We start from the raw sequence: 21,059 nt of genomic DNA, 5'->3' as shown, positions 1-21,059 counted from the left end.
GATTTAACATCAATTGCAATCAATTATCTTTGCTATCTGGGTTGTTTGTTTGCCTTAAAGTATTGTTGTAGAAATATCTCCTGGTCTCTGACCAGTCTGTTATTAAGTCAATATTGACAGTCTTGTTGCTGTTAGTTAATGCTGATTTTTTTCTCAAGCATTTGTAGTAAAATATTAAAATGAATCATAATCTGCGTATCTCACCATCTCTATTGTCATGAAATGTGAGGAAGAACCCAATTGCAGGCAGCAGTTTAGGATTAACAAAAAGGGGATATTTATTCAAACACAAAAAAACGAAACAAAAACCCACGATGGGGTATAACTGAACAAACAGGATAATAAACAGGACGTAGACTGACTCACACTAAACTAAGCTAAACATCACTTTACAAACTAAAGTAAACACTTACTAGACTTGACGGGACAATCCAAACAGGAACACGAGCATGGGAGAAACAGGTAAGCAAAACATAGAACGCACAGCTCACACGGCAAACACAATCAATGACCGACACAGGACAATGAAACATGAGGGCATTAAATAGGAAAGACAAACGAAGGGTAATCAATGAGGGCAGGTGGGAAACATTAGACACGGCAGGGAAGCAATACAGGAAACGAGAGGGGCGGGGCCAAAGACAAGACACGAGAAAGCACATGAGATGTAAAAACGTAAACAACTCATGGCTTTCTCACATAAAACCTAAGGCTTTGTCACGACTCTGCCACAGGACCAAGAAAACCATGACAAGATAAGGCAGAGTCGTGACACTCTATGCAAAAACAATAGAATTGGCATAAAAACTATTCACTCTCACATGGCCTTTTATTTAGATTTATAATAGACTCTATTGGTCTCAGTCCGCTCAGTTACATCCAGCACACGTAGCGTCCAGGGAACAATGACATTTTCACTCCTAGGATTACGGTCAACGTCGTGAGTCATATTATCCAAACACTACATCATACATCGACAACCAAAAGGGGGAAAGGCTTCAAGCTATACGTTTAAAGCTACATCCACAAATATAAAAAATGACGTAAACTTTTGCACTTACTTGAGGCTTGATCACAGAGGCACTCAACAATGCTGAGCTCTAGTGCTGTTGGTTCCCTGAAATTTTTACTCTTTTTTAGGTAAACATGCATATCGCTTGGTGACAAATCACATCAGCCCCATGACAGCGGAAGTGGCTTAGCTGGCTGAGATTTTAACGGATGTACGTCATCACCCTGTGTGCATAAAGTATACAATACACAATAAAAACATCTCGGTTTATAGCATTTGTATTTAGAATTTTTAGAGTGATAATTTAAGTCAATACATGCATTAATATTTACAGAGTTGTTAAAGTGGAGGCTATTGATCATACTGTAGACCTTAAACGGTGGCTTATTTTTCCACATCCCAATAAATCCCAAAATATCTGAGTGACGTAAATGAGCAGTTCAATTACTTCATTACCATGACAATAGCTTTTAGTCAAAGATATATAAAAGGCATATCTTCCTGATCATCTCAGCCTGAAAAACCCATGTAAAAAGGATTTTCTTTATTAAGGGTACTTTTTGATTATTATGATGTTCATCATTTCTGTATTACTGAGCCTTTGTTTGATTATTTCTGCTGTCCTCTGTAATCAAATAAATGTTTAATTCAGCCATTAAAGTGGTAATTCAACTTAAATGAGAGTCATACATCAGACGGCACTGCGTAACAGTGATTAAGCATCATTTTTGTTAACCAAACATCTCTCTTAGCCGTTATGCCAGAGGCGTGTATAGAACAAGGTGGCCGCATGGTCTGTTACTTTACTAGAGATTTTTGCAGTGATATACACCCGGTTTATGAGCGATGTCTGCTCAGGGTTCCTGTCTTGTTTTTGATAAGCTGAAAAACGCTGATGTTTTTTTTTTGTAATTATCCCTTGTGGAGAAGACCAGAAGGACTGTAGATCATATAGTATTTAATGAAACACTATAACAAGAATTCGGAGGTCTTAGAGCTGGCCACGGACCCGTGAGAAACGTTTTAATAACACACCGGTTGGATGCCAGTGTCCATTCTGCTTGGGTGATTGGGACCCAGGACAGTAAATTATACTCTTAACCTTTCTGCCCATCTTTTGTTTCAATCTACGGGAAATGTCAGCGTGTTGTTGTCTTTCTTGAAGCTGTTAAATTGTAAAGCGTACATGCACAATTTGGTTTGTTTGGAGTGGTACTGAAATGTAAGCTATCAATGCATTGATGGCATCTATAACATGGGGAAAGTTGGTAAATGTGTTAACTATTCCTAACAAGAGTTAAACACAGTCTTTACATATCTCATTTATCATAGAAACAATTAAATTTATGATCTCAATATGAACCATTAACAGTTGTATATTGGTAAAGTTATTCAAACTTATGGATACCATCAAAACAGTTGTTTCTTTCACGTTCAAAATGCTTTAGTTATTATTTAATCCTTCTCAAGGCTTTACTCAAAGTTTAACAAATAGCCATGTCAAACATCTCCTACAGACCTGAGAGTCATTCACACAGAGCACTTATACCCCTGCCAGTGTACAAGAGTTTTCATTTCTGATACACAGTGAGCACATCCTGTCTTTCTTTGTTCACCTTTACTTGCAGGTCCATAGCTTTCAGCTCAGACGCACACTGAGAATTCTCTTTGCCCCTCTTAACTTGATAGTGACTTGGACTCTTGAATTGCTTTTTCTGCTTCTTTGAACCAATGAAAGTTCATTGGCTGGCTGAGGAGTTTAGAATCTATTTTGATCCCGCTGACTGGAATAGCTTCTCCTGCATGAGGGTGCCAATTACAGTGCCATCAGGTGCTGGTAGAGCATGGGTGAGAGGGGGGTTGGATCACAAGTCCATTGGTGTCAGACCACTTCTTTAGCAAAATTAAAAAACTGATATGAGGTGCCAATATCCAGTACCTTTTCGAGTGAGTCTATGTGAGTCAAATAAATCAGTCAAAACATCAAAACAGAGCTTTGTGTTCCAGGTAATGCGTGTGCATTCTTTTTACTATTGTTTTTAATTGGTCAGTGATAGTTACAAAAACATTAAAGGAGTCTCATTATGAGGAACCATTTTCCTTGATCTTTTGAGATGAAAGAATTTTTTAATAATATAAAAACAACTAACTTTTATACTTTAGAATTTCCGGGTGAAAAAAAAAACTCATGGAAACTAAACTGCATAGATAATTTGTTTTGTACTTCCAAAAGAGTGTCTCCACATTTAAGTTACTTTAATTAATACAGCATAAAAAGGTTAGATACTGTTATTCCTAATATAAGATTGTGAGTAAAATATAAAAAAGATGGTCAAACATTTAGCTGCATGAAGTTCCTACTGCGCCTCGTTTCCTTCTGAGAAATGTCAGCGTTAGAAAAGAATGGCCAACGTTTATCTTTCATCGCTTATAATCCTCGAGGTCTGGGCGGCACATTTCAGCATGGATTGTTTTGTGAATCTATCACAATGTAAAGCAGACTTTGCCAAGAGGCTGTTATTGAAGGATGAGGCAATTAAAAACCATATTGCAGCCGACAGCAAACCTGCAGATAGCAAGCATGTGCTGCAGAGCAATGTATCTCATTTCACATGCAAAAAAGTCTTTAAAATGCCCAACAGCAAAAAATCAGCTCATTTGTTTCAGTGGAAAGGTGCAAAAGTGACATAAACTTAACTGCGAGTGATTTTATAACAAGAATTGTTATTAACATTAAAGATGGACATTACAAAAAGAACTATAAAATAAGGATTGTATACAATCTCTATGGCTTGAACCTCATACCTTCTCACGAACCTGTAACACTTAGTTGTTGTAGGATTCATCCCGGAATGCAGTCATGTCTCAAAGCCCAAAGGAGTCAATTTATCATTTTGGTGTGTGAACGTCAGAGATCTGTCAAAACCTCTACATGTTTAGAGAGTATAGCATAATGTCTCTAAGGAAGCCCAACTTTATTTTAGCAGCAGTAGGACACAAGTTTCATAAGCCTCACGTCAAAGAAAACTACTACTGAGGTATCTAATGTTCTGTGTTTCCGGATGCATACAATGATGTCGATAAATCAGATAATTCAAAAGTTTCCTCAGAAATGTCCTTTGTTCAGCATTGAAATCTTAAAATCCCCCAAATTCATTCCTCAGAGTCATTTCCTATTTCTTGTTAATAATTAATTACAGATGGAATCTTTGATATCCCCTCATTCAGAAAGGCAAACATTTAACCTTAAGGCTCAGGCAGGAAAGTGTGAATACAGAAAGAATACGTAAGCATGGGAATCTTATTATTGATTTGCAGAGTACTACAAGAGTATGTGTGTACTTATGAAATATCTTTGTGGCTGAATCAAAGAAAATTGTCCTTTCTGTGATAGCAGTTTAGATTTTCGGTTGTGTTTTGAAGACCTACCTGGTATAACAATAAGTCTGCGTGGAAAAAAGAATAAAAAATCAATAATATAAAAACCCCACATCTATCAGCCAAGTCTAAAATTTGATTGTGAATTGAGTTTATTCAGTTTTCCAAATGACTGCTTGGGTGCAGTTAAATTATTCGTTTTCCATTGAAACGTCTCTAAAAACTCATTTCTTGTTGAACACTCAGCGCTCAGTCTACCACGGGTGAAAAAATTCATTTAAAACCTTTGCAATTGCAGGAATGTTTACTAGTTGAATTGACAGTGTTTCTCGTCTGTCAATGTCTGAAGCACACTAACAATGTCTAGCTGACACTCATAAGAATCAGAGAACCCTGTTTCAGAGTTTTCAAATAGCCATTATAAAATCCAAAGGCACACATAAAATTGAATTACGACTAATTCCTCTGAAACTGATATTGCAATAGAAATCAGATATTTTCAAGCCTGTCAAATTAAACCGAATGAAATTGTTTTTATAGAGTGCTACTGATAAAAAAGAAGGTTTGAATAACCAGACCAATTATCTGTTAGTGACTCTCAGAGTTTATTGAACCAGCATGTCAGAAACCCTTTCAGATTCGATCAGCCAAAAGATGAGAATGAAATGAATGTCAAGAGCTGTCTGAAGAGTTTGCAAAACTGTATATTTTGGGCCCTATTTGTGCACAGAATGTCAATTAATATAAGCAATGAGAAGCGTTACGAAGGAATAAATCCTTAGTGCTTGGCTAATGTTGCCATATGCCTCCCCTTATGCTTTCAAATGGACTATTCTGAATATTTGGAATAACTGGAGAACAACTTGTGTATGTACAAAAAGAAAAACGGCACTTTTCTTTCATATATGGGCATAATGGAAGTGTAACCTCTCTTCTCAATTTTTATGGGTACTGAAGGATCCAAATGATTGGGTTTTGAAATAACATTTGAATTAGAGCTCCATCTGGTTTATTTGTGTGAGGCTGCGGTATTCATTTTATGCCTGAACTGTTTGACCCATATGACCTAGTTTGTCAGAACTTCATTGCCGCCTTTTTCTCTTGTTTCCCCAGAAACCTGTTAGATCGAGACACGTTCTCCAAGTCTGATCCTTGTAAGTACATCTCGTGTTCTATGACAATAGCACACGAGAATTTGTGGGTATGCTAAGTGCTTTGGAGTTATTGGTTTAATCTACTGCGCATGCAGTACATGTCACACGCACACTTATAGAAACTTCCCAGGCTCCCCAAAGTCCCCAGGCCCCTAACTTTCTGTACCTGACACATCGTTCTCAAGTTCTGTCTCTTCCACACACTTCAGTTGTGCTTCTGTTTTCTGCACTCTGCCTGCAATTTGTCTACTCTGCTGTTTCTTCCAAGTTTCCTTAAACGCATGCATAGCATTTGCATCACAATGTGACAGATTTTCTTCACCACCATATAATAAATGCAGAGCATGAATTTGGCCCCTGAATACAAATGCTTTATGAATTATAGGGGCATCTGGGGGTCTTCTTAGACCTGTACAGTAAATCTCTTACTAAACACATACAGATTATAAAATAGAGACCTAGAGGAAAAATGTATTGTTCAAAGGTTGCTCTTTCATAGATCAGTTGTGTTTCATTCATGTACTAAATACTTTATAGTACAGCGCTATAAAATGAATGTATAAAAAGGATCTAGGATCAATTCCTGTTTCAGTTTTTTATTTGATTACTATTATTATTTTAATCTTACATATATAATTAAAACGAAATTCATGTTCTGTTGGTTGTATTTTGTTTAAACGTTTGTGTAGTATTAAAAACTGAAACAGTTCCTCTGGACTAGCGTACTGTACATCTTCCGAAATGATGTATAAAATAATCTGGTTTTAGATCAATTTTATGTTCAGATTGAAATCGTCAATAATATTGATATTTGATGGCAAATCAGAGCTCTGTTTGTGTGACATGGCTGAGATCTCTTATTAAAGGGATGTTTCACCCCAAAATGAAAATTCTGTCATCGTTTACTCACCCTCTTGTCATTTCAAACCTATATGACTTTCTTTCTTCTGCAGAACACAAAGAGATTATTTTAAAGAATGAAGGTAACCGAACGACTGCGGTACCCATTGACTTGCATTGGTTTTGTGAATACAATAGAAGTGAATGGGTACCGCCATCGTTCGGTTCTACAAAATATCTTATTTTGTGTCTTGCAGAAGAAAAAGTCATACAGGCTTGAAATGACAAGAGGGTGAGTAAATGTTGACGTAATTTTCATTTTAGGGCAAACTATCCCATTTAGGTCAAGTGGAACCATTTATTAGATTTCTGTAGGAGAACTATCTAAGAAACACAGACAAAAAAAATCTTAATCTTATTACTAGCAAAAACATCTACATTTAATTACTGGAGTTAATCCTGAACCTGAAAGATTTTGTTTTTGTTTTTTACCTTTCTGATCTAACTATAACAAGGTTGTTTTACAGTATTGATGCAAATTGTTTCTTTGCTTTTCTTTGTTCTCAGTGTGTATTCTTTACACTCAGGGAACGGAGTCGAAGCAGTGGCGCGAGGTAAGTGTCCACACTCGAGAACGAACCGACAATCAGTTCTGACACAGACTCCCTCCCTCATTTCTCCTAATCACCTCTGCATATCCTCCACCGTCTCACTCCTCTCTGATCCGCCCTCTTCAGTCTCTCCGCAGCCCTCCACTGCCCATTGATTTCCTTGTTGAATATTCATGAATCTGTCCCCACGGCCTTGAGTGATTGGCTGTTAAGATGATTGTACACTTTCCGTTACCGATTAGCATTAAAGTCGATCTGGCTCTAAAGTCACCAGCCAACGCATTTGTAATGCTTCCCAGCTCGCTGGTCCCGATTTTTCACACTTAAATTGTGTTGAGCTAGGGCACCCTGGCTCCCATTTGGCAGGTCATTGCAATCAGCAGAAAATCTGACTCCGGAATCATGTCCATCAATGAGCTTACACAAAAAAGGAAAGATCTAAATTGGACCAAGCGGGTTGCGGTGCTCCTTTGCTGGACTGGTTTTGTGTAGAGAAACCCGTTTTAATTGAATTCCCCATTAGCGGGTGACAGTTGTTCAGGCAGGTGTTCTCAAAGTCTACTTGAATTTCGAAATGTCAGGAATTTTTTTCCGCTCTAATAATAAGTACTGCTGGAGTGTCGGTCGTCTTTTATCAGACAGCACAGTTTTTCTGGGATTGCTTTTCCTCTCTTACTACAACAGCTTACATAATACTAAGCAGGTTGCTAACTCCGATTAGCTTTGTGGACTCTTTCACCGTATCCCTTCGGTGTAAAACACCTGTTGTTTGGGTGTTATACCAACCACTGTGGAAAGGAGAAAGCTAAGCTGTGAAGGATTGATAAAGACATTTTTTGTATGTGTACCTCTTTCAGCAGGAGATTTAGGTGTGTATGTGTATCTCCGGTTGTTTCTGAAACAATATAAACGCCTGACTTTAGCCGAGAGATTTACAAGCGAATGTGTTCACAGGCCCATGTTCTCTCCCCACACTCTTTTATTATGTTTACTTATTTGAACTATGATTCTTTATCTATAAACACTTGAATGAAATGACCCACTAGAGGCTCTATGTTTTGCTGTGGGGTGTTTTTAGACACAAACCAATACAAGTTAATGGGTGCACGTGTGTTTTCAGTCATAACTTCACTGTTTGAGTTTAGTTTTTAGTGTCATCATTTGAATGATTATCTCATTACAGATTAGTTTCTTTCTGTGCAGCTCTCGCTGCTTTTATTTTTCCCATGTTGAAATTTTTCCTATTGTCCCATCACTTCTCCATCTCTGCAAATGTCATCCGTTATTGTGTTTTGTGTCCCCCTCATCCATGTATGGTCTCAATCACTTTTTTCTCCATTATGAACGGAAGTAAAAAAGCATTTCCAAAAGCATTTCCTGAAGTTTATGTTTCTATTTGCATCTGTTCTCGCTAATGGCATTACTCCCCAGAACTAATTTGAATGTCTGTGATATAATACATACAGAACACTGCACCTTATGCCAAACAGTATAAAAGCTAGCAATAAACAAAGGTTTATAGCCTACAGCACACAGCAGCAGGTAAATAGAATGATTTATAACAGCCGTTGAAGTGATGTGAAGTGTGAATTTAAGGTCGTGTAATCGTATTCAGTGTTTATGACACATTATGTTGTGAATGCTAAAGACTCTGCTTGTGTTCTCCTCTCAAAGAGCTGCGTTTAAGTCATTCCAGACGCGGTCTCTTCTTCAATGTTTAGGGCCTTGAAAAATAAATTTCAGTAAATGTTCTCCTTTTGTTTTTTGGAAAGATATTATGGGGGATGTTAACAGGCTAAGAGTTCAGAGCAATACATATGGGCCAGGCCATGTACATACATTTGGAAACGGATTCATAATAGTAGATTAGTAGACAGTAGGCTACATTACACTACATGTCTTTGACATTATACATCTTTACATTATGTTACTTGTCTGTAATGAGAAAACTCTGCCGTGGTTTTTATATTTTAATCACCTGATTATCATACGATCCCTAATAATCTTTCTCCACCCTAATTTCTGCCTGGCCAGTACAGTTTCCCCCCTTCTGGTGATTCATTTATTTATTCATTTCTCATCTGACTTCTCATATTTAATTATTCATGGAAAACACAATTAGCTGAGGAAACCAGCTGCAGACCTTCTTAGTATACATCGCAAAGAATGAAAGCTCCTGTAAAACTGTTCTCTTTTCTTCTCTTCCCCTCTCTTTTCCTTTCCTCTCTGACTGCTGTAGGTTCAGAAATATTTACCCACACTTGATTCAGAACCACCAGTTTTGCTTTAAAACCAACAGGGACAGACCCTTCCAGCGGCTATAGCGGATAAAGAGATGCTTTTAGAGTTTGTGATTCCACATTTTTAGAGGACATTACAGTGAAACAGTTGGTTATGAAGTAATATTCATACATAAAGCTGAGCTCTGCTTCTTTATTATCATAGAAATTGCAGTCATTTTCAGTACTCCATATGTTCATATGAATAGACTGTGACCATGTGCCATTAAAGTGACATCCCATAAACTCGGAGAGCTGCTCTTCTGAATATTCATGTTTATTTATTGCCTGTGTGCCCTTTATTTGCATGCAAACACTCGCATACATGCCACACAAAGACTGATTATGAGAGGGAGTTCCTTCATTTATCAAAAGCAGCTCTCCAAACATCCTGCTAAAAATTCACCTGTTCTAGTTTTCTTTGCACCTGCTGACTTAATGCCGCATAGATTATTGGCTATTTATTATATAGTTTGTTGACACTCCATTCCATTTTCTGTTTAGTCCAGTCCAGTTTTTGCTTCCTGTCTCCATTAAAATAGACAATCCACCCAAAAACGAAAATTCTGTCATGAATCCCCCCCCACCAAGTTTTTCCAAACCTGTATACATTTCTTTGTTCTGTTGAACACAAAGAAAGATATTTGCAAAAATGTTAGCAACTGACATTTCTAGGACATCATTGATTACCATGGTAGGAAAAATTAAAATGGTAGTCAATGATGTAAATGTCAGTTGCTAACATTTTTCCAAATATATTTCTTTGTGTTCATCAGAACAAAGAGATTTATGCAGGTTTGGAACAACTTGAGGGTGAGTAAATGATGATAGAATTTTCATTTTTTTGGGTGGAGTATTCCTTTAAGCAACCACATAAACATGTTGGCGGCCGAACTGTAACTTTATTATGTCTATGCTATGCTGTGCTCTTTCTTTGTCTAGTTTGGGAGAACTGAAGTCATTGACAACACCCTGAACCCGGATTTTGTGAGAAAGTACATCCTGGACTATTTCTTTGAGGAGAAGCAGAATCTTCGCTTTGACATGTGAGTTATTACCTTTGGTGCTGACACAGGAATCTGCCTTGCTCTCTGAAGACCTGTCCCACTCCATCCCCTGTTTCTCTCTGTCTCTCTTTCTAAACCCTCACCCCCAGCGCATCCTCCTCTGTAATTATTGATGGTGAATCTCTCTTGACTGTCATGTTTAAGAGGCCGGATCAGTGAAAGGGCGATACATATTTCAGATCAGTTTTATCCTCAATCTTCACGCAGCCGCTCGAAAGCAAATGCATGACGCTGGATCCCGAAAGATTTACACAGCGTTCTCACGTTCACCTGTGTGTCCATCGCATGCTCATTCACCCTTTTAAGTGGGCTCCCCTAAATACCGGGTGGACTTAATTGGAGAATTCAGAGTGCCTTCGGTGTTAAACCTTCCTCCTTCATGCTGACTCCTATACCACTTCCAATTACACCAATGCAAATATTCACAGAGCCAACCAACTGTGCTCCAGACCCGGAGTTCCACTCAATTCAACTTTCAATACTGCCAGGAATTTATATGCATACTAAGGGTGTTCTATTTAAATTCTAATTTAAAGGTGAAATGTGTCATTTTTTCGATAGCTAGTAATGAAACCAGATGGAATTGCAAAATTGATGATTGCTCTCACCTGAACTCACGGCACTGGTTGAGGCTTTAATCAAATAATGTTTAATGCAAAATATATAGCATAACCTAAATTAATAAGTAGTCTAAAGCCAATCTACATACAGTGCAGTTCTATAAGGGTTGCCAAGTATGCATTTTTCCTGCGGAATCGGGCTACTTTTATACTCTAGCCGTGGGTTGTTTTTTATTCTGCGGGTTAAAGGCGAAAAGATTCTTTTCATCATTAGTGATTTTTAAGGTAAAATTGAATTATTTATGAAACAGAGGCGTCATTATGTTTACTGCTGTATAGTGATTTTCAAGGAGAAAAGTGACTGCAAAATATGTATTTTAGCTTTTGTTTTAATTTTCGTGTTTGGTCGGGGGTCATTGGGCTAGTTTTGATTGGCCACCCTGAGTTCTGTAATGTCTTTTTTAAAGGGACAGTTCACCCAAAAAATAAAAACCTGTCATCATTTACTCACCCTCGAGTTGTTCCAAATCTGTACAGTTTTTTTTGTTCTGATGAACACTGAAAAAAAAGATATTTGGAAGAATGCTTGTAACCAAACAGGTCTTGGCCACCATTGACTATCATAGTAGGCAAAATTACGATGGTAGTCAAAAATGCCTTGCTTTCCTACATTCTTCAAAATGCGTATCTTCTTCTGTGTTCAACAGAACAAAGAAATGTATACAGATTTGGAACAACTTGAGGGTGAGTAAATGAAGACAGGATTTTCATTTTTGGGGAACTGATCCTTTAAAGATATATGTTCCTTTACCAAATGAATTGTACAGCTGCTGTAGAGTAGTATAGCATTCAGCTTGGCAAACATTTTTAATTACACCTCATGTAACTCAGGCAGAAGGAGGTGCCCCTGAATCACTGTCTCTGGATCAGTTTGACTAATGACTTTCATTAATGGCAGAGATTTAATATTGACATAATTACACCGTACCACCAGGAGTTGTGTTAGTAGTTACTGTAGTAGTCAGCTGTTTAGAATTATGGATACTTTCATTATGAGTTAAGGTAACCCAGATCAAATAACTTCAGAATTGTTGAGCATGCTTTTCACAACACCTGAGAGCGCTCTTGTAGTCACATGATCAATACCAAAAGCTTTTTTCTGCCATTTCAGTTATGACATCGACTCCAAAAGTCCAGATCTGACCAAACACGTGAGTATAGCGATGCTGTGTGTTTTTGTGCATGTGTTTGTTTGCCTGATTGTGTATTAAAGTGAAATTATACATTTGATATGCATGCTTCTTTGTGTTTGTGCGGTTGGTTCTCTGCAAGTTATTTAAAAGACTGTCACATTTGATAAACTCTGTGAACTGAAAGAAAAACAAGTTCTAAACTAACAGTCTGGACTGTTCAGTCTGGTGTGTCACCAAATAAGTGGTAAATTTGTAAATTCTGTAATGTTCCCTTTTTAACTGGCAAACAAAAATTATTTAGGAGATATAATATATGATAAAAAAATTGTAAAATTATCTTTTGCATCGAACCATCCCAATGTGCTTTTGTGTTCATTTCACAGTGAATTTTTGATTTACGTTTTGGTTTTCCCACAGTTCTTTCTTTTCTTCTTTGGTTTTATCTCAGTGATCATTTCATTTTGGGTGTTTCGTCCCCTTTTTCTCCTCTCCAAAATCTTTTTGTCCTTCTCTAACTCTCTTTTTTTCTCTTGGTCCTCTACGGCCTGAATTCACTGACGCCTTCAATTTGGTTATTTTGTTTTGTTTGTCTTGTTCTGTTACATGATATGCTCTGTTGTTATTGTTATATTTGCGGCCTCACATCCCTCCTGGAAGCCCTCCGATTTCAACGTACGTCTCTGCCTTGCACTCCTAGACTCTTTAACCGTACATCTAATTTCTATCCAGTATCACCCTGATTTATTCTGATTTTTCCTTTACTTCCTGTATGCCAATCCACCCCATGGGGCGTTTTTGGTTTGGACCACCGTTGTGTAGGACTTCCTGGGTCAGACCTTCTGCACTCTGGGAGAGATAGTGGGTTCACCAGGCAGTCGTCTGGAAAAGCCTCTGGGGTAAGAACCTAATGCACTGTTCTTTGGGACTTAGCAGCTGTGCTTGAATCCGTCTCAGACTGATTACTAGCCACATGAAACTCTTCTCAGGTGGATGGCATTCATTCCTATTGACTGGCTGTCTATCTAGTCACATTTATTGATTCATGAATTATTTCGGGCTCAGCTATATGCACAGCCAGCGCCAAAGCCTATTTATTTACTAGTAACTTGTCTTTCACTTCTTAAAGGGATAGTTCACCCAAAAATGAAAATTCTGTCATCATGTATTCACCATTTTGTCATTTCAAACCTGTGTGACTTTCTTTCTTCCGCAGAACACAAAAGAAGATATTTTGATGAATGCTGGTAACCAAACAAAGGCGGTCCCCATTGACTTGCATTGGTTTTGTGACCATACAATAGAAGTGAATGAGTACCGCCGTTGTTCGGTTACCAACATTCCTTAGAATATCTTCTTTTGTGTAAGGCAGAGGAAAGAAAGCCATACAGGATTAACATGACATGGCGGTGTGTAAATGATAACAGATATTCTTTTAAACCTTAAGCATGCGATGAGGTTGTTTTTAATTCATAAGTTCTGTGAAATGCACGGGCCTTGCATTTTTGACCTTGCCTGATTGCCCATAATGCAATGCACTCTATCACTTTAGCCTGTCTTTATGTTCAGACCTTGCTTGAAATGGGCCGTAGCCTAGTCTTTCGTTCCTGTTCGGAGCATTATGGCTGTGGAACGATGATGGATACCGCCGTCTATGCCTCACCATCTGTGTCCTACAGATGTATGTCAGAATAGCAGATTAGGCTAGTCATTGTAGATTGCAAACACTAATTGAACACAACCAAAGGCATCCATTCTGCCATAGTGAGCGACAGAAGGGTTCAGGAAGTAAAAATCCCATTTATTTTGTCCATAGACAAAATCATTTTTAGCAGTAAGGAATTAACCTGTCAAGAGAGACATACTATACCATAAGCTCCAACATTGTTAAAGTGACAGTTCACCCAAAAATGAAAATTCTGTCATCATTTACTCACCCTCTTGTCATTTCAAACCTTTATGACTTTCTTTCTTCCACAGAACACAAAAGTTCACAAAAGATAGTTTAAAGAAAGTTACGGTAACAGAACAGCACTGGCCCCCATTCACTTCTATTGTATGGACATAAAAACCAATGCAAGTGAATGGGGGCCAGTGAACAACATTCTTCAAAATATCTTCTTTTGTGTTCTGCGGATGAAAGAAAGTCATACAGGTTTTAAATGACAACAGGGTAAATGAGTAAAGAGTAAATGATGACAGAATTTTTATTTTTGGGTGAACTATCACTTTAAGAAATTGTATGTGCTTGTGGGTTTAAAAACAAGACACATTTTTGAGAAGTCAATTTTTGTATATACTTAAAGATTTTGTAGTCAACTAAACCTTCTTATTTAATATTTTACATTTTGAATGAATGACAAAGTCAGTTGTTCGATATATTGTATCACTGTTGGTTCGTTTATGTCATTCAAACATTTTTTTGTGAAATCCCTATACAAAAAATGAATGGGGATAACACTTGATCCAAGCCACTGAAAAAGCTTGCAGTCTATAATTGTTGTTTGTCGAGCCCTTTGAAGCCAAACACTGCTGCAGTCTGGATCACACATACACATCATCACCACTCCACAGCCTGTAAGTGTTTTATAATGGCGCTTGCTGCTTGTATATAATGGTGTGAAAATAGCAAAGAGCTGAAGTTTACAAGGTAGATATGCAGAGTGTGGTTAGCACATATAAATAAAGAGAAGGTCGGAGGTGAAGCAGACCCTATTGATCAACCCGAAAGGCTCACGGTGGGATGGGATGTGTGAATTGCTTTTATTTATGGGTCTTATCTGTGCAGACTGTATTGGAGAGTTTTGGATGTGGTGAAGGGACACTGGGCTGCTCAGCTGGTGAATGAAGAATCTGTGTGAGTTTAGAAGCTTTAGGGAAGAATTGGAGCCCCTGATGTCTGTACGGTTTCCCCAGACTGTGTTAGATTAGATAGAGACAGTAAGAAAAAGTGAGTAAAAGCTAAAAAAATAAAGAAATTTAGTGAAAATTGGGTGTTTGTCTTGGAATGAAACCAGAAGTGAATGCATTTGTGTGTAACTGAGAAATCAAATTCTAGCAGAAATTTGGAAATCTGTTAACCACAGCTAAATGGAGTCTTGTCACAGAGCACACGATGACCTGCTTTTGAACAGCATGTCTTTCTCATCTCTCTCTCTCACACACACACACGCTTATGCGCACTCCTAATATCATCCTTTCTACACCTCAATAATTCACCATAGCCATAGAGCTGTCTTAGTGTATCCACTGCAGCAAACAGGCTACAGTGTTGTCTCTATCCATTCAGTGCGGTCTATATAGAAGCATTCATCTCTTTGCAAGTATCCATTCTTTTAAAATAAGTAAATCAAAGGTGACACACTTGGCAGCTCAATTTTCAAAGCTCAAAATTGTATGTTTATGTACACCCATAAAGTGAAATCTGATGTCTACTGCAAAGAATTCACGTTAATTTATCATCTTCAACATTTAGGTCCGCCTCCGCTGCTTCTGTTCTGAAAGAACACCAAAACATCCCTCTGCTGTAGATTCAATTACATCTCTCAGATCTTGTTTATATAGAAGATATAGGAAGGGAGGTAATCTAACCCTTATTGAATACAGCACAATACATCACCTGTGAATGCCTGTGATCTTCTCATTTTAGTGGTGGTGTTGTATTCGGGTTAACTCACCGAAATATGTAAAAACGTAAAACATACTTTTAAAATATTTTATTAGATGGATTTTGATTTTCAGATAAGTTTAGATGTTTTAATGGAAATTTCTTATGACTTTATTTGTTTTAAGAGCTAACGGCAACATGATTGGCGGGGTGGTACAGTAGGCAATTTTTATTTATTTATTATTTTTACACCAGTGGCATTTCAGCATGTGAGTAGGTGATTTCTGCATTTTAGACAAACAGCTTTCAGCCTGTATTGACTTTTCAACCTAATTATTAACTATACATATATTATCTGTTAGAAGTTACATTCTATTTCCCCTTCGGCTTAAAAACATGAGAGGGCACGTGCACATTCAATGTGAGTGATGCTTCTGGCCCGAGGCATTAGGTCATTATGTCATGCTGATAGATTGAGCTTGTGCCCAAGTATGCTTTGACTCTGTTGCATTGACAAACAGAAAATGAGAGGGAGAGAGAGAAAAATGGGCCAGCGAGTTTTATCTAGGCCTCAGATGCTCTACTCTGGAGGGACATCACATGTGTTTTGACCGCGGGCTGTTTGAGCTTTTTACTGACGAAAAGGGGCTTTCAGATTTAAATGCTAACCAGAAAAAACACCACAACAGACAGACTAAGTGCAACGGCAGAATAGAGAAATCCACTGAAGCATTTGCCCCCAATGAAAGAAAAATCTAAAACTATGTGTGCTGTGATGATATGAAACATTACTACGGTAAGGGAGAGTAAAGTAAGGTTCTGTTCTGCAAACACTGAAATTATGCAGTTGTTTTTACCTGATCTGACTAATAAAAATGACTTTTTGTTGGTGAAACCCAACATTCTGAATGATTCATTCAGTAGTATTTTATGCTAGAAATTTGTGTTACTTACATTTATTAGGTTACTGGATTTAACATTCTTTTTGTAATGCATAAAGAAAACCCTAAAAGCGTAAAGAATAAAAAATAAAATATTGCTTAAATGATCATAAACAAATGGCACAGTGGTATATTTCCGAGCTATGGTCAATTAAAACAGCGACCCAGGGCATGTCTCGTCTAATAAATCAGATTAAACTTAAGTCAACGTTGATCCATCATCTTGGATGAGTTTAATTGGAATTCACACGTATAGCACAGGAGTCTGTGATCATCTAAGCCACTCCATATTATGCAAATATGCAAACATTCACACCGAAGGATGAGCCGTTTCCGAGTGTTCTTATAGGTACCCTTCACAGAATTAAATTTTAAGCCATTCTGTCACATTTAGAGAGATGAGGACAGGAAATGCATTTACCGTTCCATCTACAGAAGCACTCTGGGCTAGGGTCATTTATGAAAGGCAATTGTCCACATAATGTATACATTGATTGCTCTCAGCCGAGTTTTTAGATTGCAGACGGACCACATAAAAAGCCTCCAGCACTGGGAGCACATTTAGTTTATGGATATTCCTCCTGTCGTTGGTTTAACATCAGTTTATTTATTCACCTAGAGGTCAAAATGAGGGCAAGATGAAATATCTTATGGGGTGGAAAAGCTACTATCACAGTGACCCCCAATGTGTAGCAAAAAAGCGGCTTTCACACTTTTTAGTAGTCTTTATTTTCTCTAAGCTAAGAGACCTCTGACACATGCACATTGTTAAAGTGCAGTCCACAATAGACACCAGCCGACGACTAAGCAGAGGAGGTAACAGAATTACAGATATGAAAGTCATCAGTCACTACACAAGGTCAGGTAGCTTTGGGAGGCAAAACAGAAAATGCATAAGCTAAATCGCACAAAACAATCATATTGAGTGCTGGTGAATCACTTCAGTATTTCACCATAGAGGATACACTGTAAAAATGGTGAAATATAATCACCATCGAAGCCGTGGTACAGTGCCTAGTTCCACTTTTTAACATTCACTCAGTTTCGCTCTCCACGAAAGTATTGTATTTTGTCTCATTTGGCCTGAACTTGACTCCAATTAAAAATACTTATAAGTCAAGTGTTTTTAATTGGAGTCGAGTTTGGGCCAACTAATAGAAATGAATTCAGGTACCACTGGGAGAGAAAGATTGAGTGAAGGTTGAAGTAGTCGCTGAATAATAAAGCTACATACATTTTTTACTGTGTAATTTTCATATCCACGCTATAAAGCAAAATTTAAAAGAGAGGTCTTAGACATCTTTTCTCCTTAGCCCATAGATGAACGCTTTACATTTGAGATAGAGCTTTCGGCTCTATCATTATTTTGTGGCTGTAGCCATACAAGATATGTTTTCATGAATACGATTTAATTGCAAGCATGCATTTTCGAACAATAAACAATAATAGTTCATTCCAAGCTCATTTAACTGCAGTACCTCTTAAGTAGCTCTATAGAGAAGATGATTCCTCATTATAATAAAGGGATGGTCGGTTAGTTTGGAGGTTTCATATAAATTATAGATTATGTTGGCTAGCAGCACAAAGCGGTGTGTTGCTTTGATTTTTCAAGGTTTGCTTAAAGGCATTTTCCAGGTGTCTCTAGTCCTAGTTTTATTCAGATATTTTCTGTTGCTATGGCACTGTATGGATTTTAAGGCGATCGAGATGCAAAACTCAACAAGTGGCGGCAAACGGCACATCGCTCTTAATTCTATCGTATTTAAGGATTATAGATGCCTGTCTAAATATGAAAAGCAATTGGATTCAATTTATAATCTCATTTCAATCCCTTGTGGAGTTTCAGAGCTGTGCTTTAGCAACGAGCTGTTGCGTTTTGCCCTCTCTGTTTGTCTTAGTTTCACGTGAAATGAGTCCGGATAAACTTATTCGCCTAATCTCTTTGTTAGAAAGATGAATGTAAATTTTCCTACCGGCCCAATGGTCTGTGAATGCACGGCTTATCACTCTCACCCAGAGCTGTTTATATCTGTTCAGACTGTTCCTGGATCAGCTGATCTAGTTATTTAATGCATACGTACACGTTTGCATGCTCGGAAACACATGAATATTTAATCCATCTTTGATTCTCATTCTACTGTTGTTCATCACATATTCTCCTCTAATCATTCCTCTCCGTCTCTGAATCTCCTCCGTAGCTTTCTGTTTTTCATTGCCACCTGTCAACCTGCTGCTGGTTTAAATACCAGCGTAATAGCGTAATATTTCATCCTAATGATGATACGTGCAAAAACCCTCCAGCGTTAAATTCTGTTATGCATCTTTCCCAGTCATGTGAGATAACATTTGTGCACTTTGTTAGAAGTCTCAAGGTCATGACATCATTGGCATGTTGTATGTAATTACAACGACATTTGTTTTATTTTTTAATCTTAACATTGTACGACTCATTAGGGGACAAGTGTGACGAAAACTCTTCTTTTGTTGTCAAAAACTTTTTGTCAACACTGTGATGAATAGTTTCTGATATAGCATGTAGAATTGCCTCACGAGCCGCAAGCGCGGAGCAATTTGTTAGGTTGACGAGTACCTCCATAAATCACCTCTTCTTCTCGCATGAATTGATCAAATCAGGCCTGCCCATGTGAAATGAGACGGCGGGCAGCCGCGGATGCCGTGATGAAGAAGAGGCAGCATTGAGAGCATCGTCGACAGAAGATATTCCACATAATGCTGCCTGACTCTTTCTCTCTGCCTGACTTTCTTTCATCTGTGATCAGTATGTTAATATATTCCTCCTGTTCCTTAAGGATGGAGCTTTGTGCGCATACTTTGTTAAGGTACTGTTTGATCATAGTGATCGGGTCGGACTGTGTGATGTTGATTTATAAGTCATTTGGCTTCGAAAATCAGCTTTGGGATGGTCTGATTGATGTTTATTGGTTCTAGTTTAAGGTTAGAGAGTTGATATCAATCTGTAAGCTATGTGCAAAAGATACCTTGCTCTCCTTTGCTGATGTGTGCTCTAGATCGTTATTATTGCTTTTGTCAACATTATCGAGCTTTCCCTTGACAGGTACAATGTTGTAAATGCCAACAAAGTCTGCCCATATTCAAATCATGCACGGTAGTTTATGCTGAGATGTTTTGTGTGTTTGTGTCGGGCTTATACTGAATTGTTGCATTTCATCTTCATTAAAAAAATGAAGGTACAGTTGTGAAGTTATGAGTCACAAAAATAATGTTCAATGCAACCTTTTTATTGGTAGTGTAGTTTTTGTGCTCAAGATTTAAAAGAACAGTTTTCCCAAAAATACTAATTCTGTACTTTCATATTAGTATGCTGTTTTTTTCTCAAGAAATCTTTATACAGGTCTTGATGACAGTTACAGTCAAGGTCCAGTGTTTGAAATTTACCGGCATCTAGTGGTGAGGTTGCGAACTGCAACCAATGGCTCACTCCACCCCTCCCTTTCGAAGCACTATGGAGGCTGACACAGAACTAAGATGTCGCCATGTTTTTGCTTCTTTCCCAAAGGATAACATATTTACGAAACACGCTCTGTAAAGCAGTTTGTCTGCTTAGGGCTACTGTAGAAACAACATTATTTAATAAATAAATTAAAGGGACAACACAAGTTGAGTTAAAAGTAAAAGTGTGTTGTCCCAGAAATCCCCCCAGAAATTGTATTGTTTCAACACAATCATTTTTACAGCGGTGATCACAGCTGTCAAGCTTCTAAAAGTGTAAAAAGTCCATATGAACAAGTGTATTTTGTGCTTTTTCACATCCCCTGGTTTCTATAAACTTGATTGACAGGTATTTGCTAATAGCTACTGAACAAAAGCTTCCTTTTTTTTGTTCCCAGGAAATAAATTATGGAATTAGATTGACATAAAGTCATTTTGGGCTAAACATTTTTCAGTTGCACTTTCTACATCAAGAAAAAAATATTAGCTTTCTCCACAACTGAAAAAAGTCCACTTTAACAGTTTGACAGTTGTTTGATGGCTGAGAAATGCCCATTTTCTACCAGAGTGGACTCTAACTGGTTTAGATTGCCTTGCTTGGTTCCAGGTGATGATATTGCTTCAAATAAAGAATGCATTTTCAAACATTCTAGCCTTTCGGTTTAAGTTAGATGAAAGGAAAATGTAACTCTTGAGTTTGCATTAATAAGAGTTAAATAGCGTGCAGTAGTTCAATATTAGCTGAAGGCACCGAGGGGTTCAGATGTTTGATCAGGCTCGAATCAATTGGGAATGCAGCATGGAAGGGCGTGAGCGCCATTGATTTTGCTCTTCTGCAGAGCCTGGCCAACACGGAGTGTTAAAAGCCACTTTCCAAATAAACAACCGGCCACACCACTGGGGTTGTAATAGGAAATTGAATGCCACATTTCGAAGGGTTTCATCATTC

The 21,059-nt window shown here is 37.8% G+C and overlaps 1 protein-coding gene across 2 annotated transcripts in view; it reads left to right on the top strand.

Annotated features, from left to right (window-relative positions):
* Window positions 1–21,059, top strand: part of cpne5a (copine Va) — a 67,603-nt gene that overhangs the window by 4,940 nt on the left and 41,604 nt on the right. The window contains exons 2-7 of one of the 2 annotated variants that reach the window (XM_057357366.1): window positions 5,504–5,544; window positions 6,952–6,998; window positions 10,217–10,320; window positions 12,073–12,112; window positions 12,752–12,766; window positions 12,914–12,990. In XM_057357366.1, the coding sequence (XP_057213349.1) occupies window positions 5,504–5,544; window positions 6,952–6,998; window positions 10,217–10,320; window positions 12,073–12,112; window positions 12,752–12,766; window positions 12,914–12,990 (324 nt within the window). The remainder of the gene's footprint in view (window positions 1–5,503; window positions 5,545–6,951; window positions 6,999–10,216; window positions 10,321–12,072; window positions 12,113–12,751; window positions 12,767–12,913; window positions 12,991–21,059) is intronic. The other variant, XM_057357367.1, reaches the window with a different exon arrangement.

The sequence above is a fragment of the Triplophysa rosa genome, linkage group LG17, assembly GCF_024868665.1.
Source record: "Triplophysa rosa linkage group LG17, Trosa_1v2, whole genome shotgun sequence".
Classification (NCBI taxonomy): Eukaryota; Metazoa; Chordata; class Actinopteri; order Cypriniformes; family Nemacheilidae; genus Triplophysa; species Triplophysa rosa.
This window is presented reverse-complemented; position numbering and strand designations above follow the sequence as displayed.